Below are 4,514 nucleotides of genomic sequence, written 5' to 3'. Positions count from 1 at the left end.
GTTATGTTAATTACCGTACTTTTTTGGACATTAGCGAAATTCTTTTTAACCCACTAAGGCGTTCTATCACACTACTTAATGGATGGAGCATCAATCCTGCCGCCATTATTTTTGGATATTCGGCCGGGTGATCGAGTAGTCGATGCCTGCGCTGCGTCCGGTGGCAAATACTTACTAATGTTGCAAACATTATATCCTTCTCAAATAGTGTGCAATGATTTGATGGAATCCAGAGTTACTCGCATACGTAAAGTAATGAAAGAATATCTATTTGATTATCATGAGCGTTGGGAAGGGCGGCGTTTATTATTGAATCAATGTGATGCCCGCAAATTGGATGAATATGGTACCTTTGACAAAGTTCTGGTAGATGTACCTTGCACGACAGATCGCCATTCATTGATGGAAAACGATAACAATATTTTCAAACCAACTCGTATTAAAGAACGTTTGCGCATACCTGAGCTTCAAGCGGCAATTTTAGCAAATTGCTTACGTTTGCTTAAACCGGGCGGAAATTTAATATATTCCACATGTTCCTTGTCGCCGATACAAAACGATGGTGTTGTCCATATGGCAATGCAAAAAGTTTTTAATGATTTCGGCTTAACATTTACTATTAAAGATCTAAGTTCGTTGATACATTTATTTAGTGACATATACCGTTTCGAACGCCCTAAAGGTTTAAAGTATGGTCAAATGGTTATACCGTATTTACCGGCCAATTTTGGACCAATGTATTTTAGTAAGATTACAAGAGATGAATGAATGAATAACGATGATGCGATTCTTTCGAAGCAAGAAGCAAATGAAATTAAAATTTTGTACAGTTTTCCACACTTTTTACCGATGATAGCCTTAAAGGTGTTACTGAAAGATACGGCGATCATATTATACAGCTTACTGACAGATGTTTATGTGGTATTGATCACTGGAAAGCTCTACGAGCTGGAAAATGTGTTTACGCCTATTTATTATTATATGGAGAAATGCTTTGGAGACATGGAAAGCTACAGATTGTTGAAATGATGTGCCAATTATTTAACTCAAGGATTACTCCTCAATTTTGCTAATGTTAATATCGGCTCTCTGAATAAAAATTATATATCAAAAATGGTGCATAGTACAGTATGTTTCCGTACTGTCTGGAAAAAAGTATCTTCATTCTATTTCACATTGATTCATAACATCAGCACTATTAGGTCAGTTCAATATTACATAGTAGCTGCGCAAATAAATTCTTTGTACTTCTTGATGAGATTCAAATTTATTTAAAATATATTTGTTACAAAGCTTAATAAGTAAAATGTTTACCGTCGTTATTTGTGGTATTTTGTTTCTTGTCGGGTAGTTTATAGATGCTATATAGGTAGAAGCTTTAAGGGCATTTTCGCAGATCTTCAACTTGCAGAACCGTTACTCTTCTCAGATGTTAATTAGGAGACAGACGTGATCAATACTCTCAACTGGTAGCAAGATCGGATGTTAAGGTTGAATCCTCGGTTGTTTTTGCTAGTGATAACTGCGAATATTTCACTTTCTGTTTTATAGTTTAAGGCAGTTTCACTCCAAACCAACTTGATAATTTCAGAAGCTTCAGCTGAAAGTTTTCTTGTTTGGTCCTCTTAGAATCGCGGGGACACATATATGAGATCAATTTACTTGTTATATACTGAACGACTACTTCTAAAGAAATGAAGCTTGTGCCGTATAAACACCAACGTCTGAGCTAGATATACACGAAATTATCAGAAGAAATCAACAATTTCAACACAAAGGATTTTATCGCATTTCTATTATATAAATTTATTGAAATTGACTATGAACGTGCAAATAATACAATTATACTGAGAATAAGAATTTAAAATCAAAAAGAGAAATTGCTATTCGCCAATTAAATTATTATCTGCCTTGGAAAGTCTTTAGCGATTTCATTTAAAATCTTCCAGTTAAGTATTTGAAATATTTGCTCAGTACGTTTCTTGTTTTCAATATTCAGTGTAGCTTAAGTAATATCATTGTTGAGCTTCTATGTTTTTCGTAAGAAAATCAGTGAAGAATATGGCAGAATGTATCCAATACAGGAGAGGAAAGGACTTATGTCTTCTTCTTCTTTTTCGGTCTACTCGGTAATGGGCCGGGAACCTTGAAAACAGTACTGAAAAGAAAAGGTATACAATGTTTTTCTTTTTCACAAAATGCAAAAGCAATTGCAAGACTTACTGGCAAGTTGTGCAAATGGGACTAAATTTGCAGAAAACTAAATGGAAATATTTTTAGAATTACATCTTTGTTATGTTAAGATATTACTACTCACTTGATAAGCACACTGAGCATACGTAACCAATGTCAATCAATTCGCGGTGACAAAAACAAGCCGCCCTATAATCCACCTTAGCCGGAGGTGGTAACACCAATTTCTGACGCATACTTGGATCAGGTAAAAATACCCATAGCAAATACTGCAATAAACCATCGAGCTGAGTTAATCGTAAGTATTGACCACCTGTAATATCGCAACCCTGCTGCAGTAAACTCAATGATTTATCCAAAGCGCAAATATCTAGAACAACGCCCAATTTCTGTGCTGTAAAGAACACATTCATATAGGTCATGTATTGAGATGCACATTCGTTGCTTCCCGTCAATACCAGTATACGGGATTGTATTTTTGTCCCGGCTTGCGCATTGCGTTGTACCTGGAAACTTCATATTGACAAGTTTTCAAGAAACAAAAATTCGTGAATATCTTTTTTACTGACCCTTGCTATGTAACATAAAGCCATTGACAAACTGCCAGCCAATAAACTCTCAGCTGATTGGTTTAATTTAGGTGCATTGCAAATAATATGACTTAAACGTTGCTTTACTGTTTTTTCAACTAAACTAAAGGCTTCGTATTGACCATCTATTTGGCGCACTTCCAATTGTTTACCGGGCGTTGGATACAGAAAATCCCTGAGGATATATATTAGGCGAATTTCACTGTTTGGAACTTTGCAGCTCTATGTTAAAACTTACGTGGCATGATGATGACAAGATAGTACAGCTAATTTATTTTGCGCCTTTTGCATTAAATGAGCATTTCCAAATGCAATAATAGCATCTAAAATCTGTGACAAATGGCCAGGATTTTGGCGGATAACACGTTGCGACGGATTTGTATCCACTAGGATGGCCAGCAAATTAACAATGTTTCTATCTTTTTAATGAACCAAATGAAAAATTAAAATACCATCTAATTTTCACAAGCTATAAGATTACCTGGATTTTCTGGTGTCGACTTTTTCATCGCGCTTAGCGTTATAATAACAATTATTTAAGTTTGTTCCTAAAAAAGACTTGAAACAATATCAACTCACTTATGATAATGTACAGGAAACTCAAATACGAAAACTAAAATATTATTTTACAAAATTTTATTATCACTACTCTTAAGCTATTTATTTTTATTAATAAATCTCCGTTTATTATAGTTTTTTTATTCTTTTTTTTTTTTTGAGAGTTGCCAGCAGCTATAGTAATAACAATTAACAGCTGATTTATGAAGTATCACAAATTTATAGATTGCAAATTTAATGCAGAAATTGCATTCGGAAAACTTGGGCGTTTTACCAACAACCCGGTAGTGGAATATTATTGATAATCATTCCTTAACCTCGCTTCATCATGCTTGTACTTGTCTTGGGTGATTTACATATACCCCACCGCTGTAGTAGTTTACCAGCCAAATTCAAAAAACTCTTAGTGCCCGGCCGGATACATCACATATTAGTTACAGGCAATCTTTGCACAAAAGAGTCGCATGATTATCTAAAAACATTAGCCAACGATGTGCATATTGTACGCGGTGATTTTGACGAAAACCTTTCATATCCCGAACAAAAAGTGGTGACAGTTGGTCAGTTTCGTATTGGTTTATGTCATGGCCATCAGGTTGTGCCAAGAGGTGATCCGGAAGCCTTAGCGTTAGTGCAACGACAATTAGATGTGGATATACTTATAACGGGCCATACTTATAAATTTGAAGCCTACGAGCATGGTAACAAATTTTATATAAATCCCGGCTCGGCAACTGGAGCATTTAATCCGTTGGATACAAATGTAATACCTTCATTTGTTTTAATGGATATACAAAGTTCAACTGTTGTGACATATGTTTATCAGCTAATAGGCGATGAAGTCAAAGTGGAGCGTATTGAATACAAGAAAATCTAATTGAGCATTTCATGAAATCTAATATAGAGCGATGTTAAGATACATACATACATATATTACGTTACCATTAAAAGTACTTTGATTTAAAAATGAAAGAGTATTTTATAAAAAAAAAAAAAAAAAAAGAATTATTATATGTAGTTTAAGGTCAAACCCGCCCTTTATAACAAAATGCAGATTCATTCTTTTTATCATGATTTAAAAATATCTTTATTTCTTCTTTAAAATATAATAATGGGAAAATAAATGGTTTTATTTAATTAAAAGCAAAATATGAATAAATAAAAATATAAAAA

The 4,514-nt window shown here is 34.1% G+C and overlaps 3 protein-coding genes across 3 annotated transcripts in view; 2 read left to right on the top strand and 1 right to left on the bottom strand.

Moving 5' to 3' along the window:
- Window positions 1–1,150, top strand: part of LOC119633077 (5-methylcytosine rRNA methyltransferase NSUN4) — a 6,688-nt gene extending 5,538 nt beyond the window's left edge. The window contains exon 2 of the mRNA XM_038026294.1: window positions 59–1,150. Coding sequence (XP_037882222.1) covers window positions 59–768 — 710 coding nt within the window. The 3' untranslated portion in view covers window positions 769–1,150. The remainder of the gene's footprint in view (window positions 1–58) is intronic.
- Window positions 1,151–1,881: 731 nt separating this feature from the next.
- On the bottom strand, window positions 1,882–3,457 carry LOC119633658 (general transcription factor IIH subunit 3). The gene is made up of 6 exons (XM_038027317.1): window positions 3,265–3,457; window positions 3,022–3,202; window positions 2,763–2,958; window positions 2,318–2,699; window positions 2,224–2,260; window positions 1,882–2,158 (listed from the first exon to the last, which is right to left on the bottom strand). Exons 1-6 carry the CDS (start codon window positions 3,290–3,292, stop codon window positions 2,098–2,100), a joined length of 885 nt encoding a protein of 294 aa, XP_037883245.1. The 5' UTR covers window positions 3,293–3,457; the 3' UTR covers window positions 1,882–2,097.
- Window positions 3,458–3,545: 88 nt separating this feature from the next.
- On the top strand, window positions 3,546–4,324 carry LOC119633839 (vacuolar protein sorting-associated protein 29). The gene has a single exon (XM_038027618.1). It carries the CDS (start codon window positions 3,670–3,672, stop codon window positions 4,216–4,218), a length of 549 nt encoding a protein of 182 aa, XP_037883546.1. The 5' UTR covers window positions 3,546–3,669; the 3' UTR covers window positions 4,219–4,324.
- The last annotated feature ends 190 nt before the right edge of the window (window positions 4,325–4,514 follow it).

Source organism: Glossina fuscipes, unplaced genomic scaffold, assembly GCF_014805625.2.
Source record: "Glossina fuscipes isolate IAEA_lab_2018 unplaced genomic scaffold, Yale_Gfus_2 2, whole genome shotgun sequence".
Classification (NCBI taxonomy): Eukaryota; Metazoa; Arthropoda; class Insecta; order Diptera; family Glossinidae; genus Glossina; species Glossina fuscipes.
The sequence above is the reverse complement of the archived record's forward strand: the minus strand, read 5'-3'. Positions and strand labels throughout refer to the sequence as shown.

Coding starts and splice junctions, on each gene's coding strand:
- LOC119633658 (XM_038027317.1), bottom strand. CDS start 3,292: ATGAAAAAGTCGACACCAGAAAATCCAG. Junction 2,700..2,762: donor CTTTATGTTACATAGCAAGG/GTCAGTAAAAAA, acceptor TGAAGTTTCCAG/GTACAACGCAATGCGCAAGC. Junction 2,261..2,317: donor ATGCTCAGTGTGCTTATCAA/GTGAGTAGTAAT, acceptor ATTTCCATTTAG/TTTTCTGCAAATTTAGTCCC.
- LOC119633839 (XM_038027618.1), top strand. CDS start 3,670: ATGCTTGTACTTGTCTTGGGTGATTTACATATACCCCACCGCTGTAGT.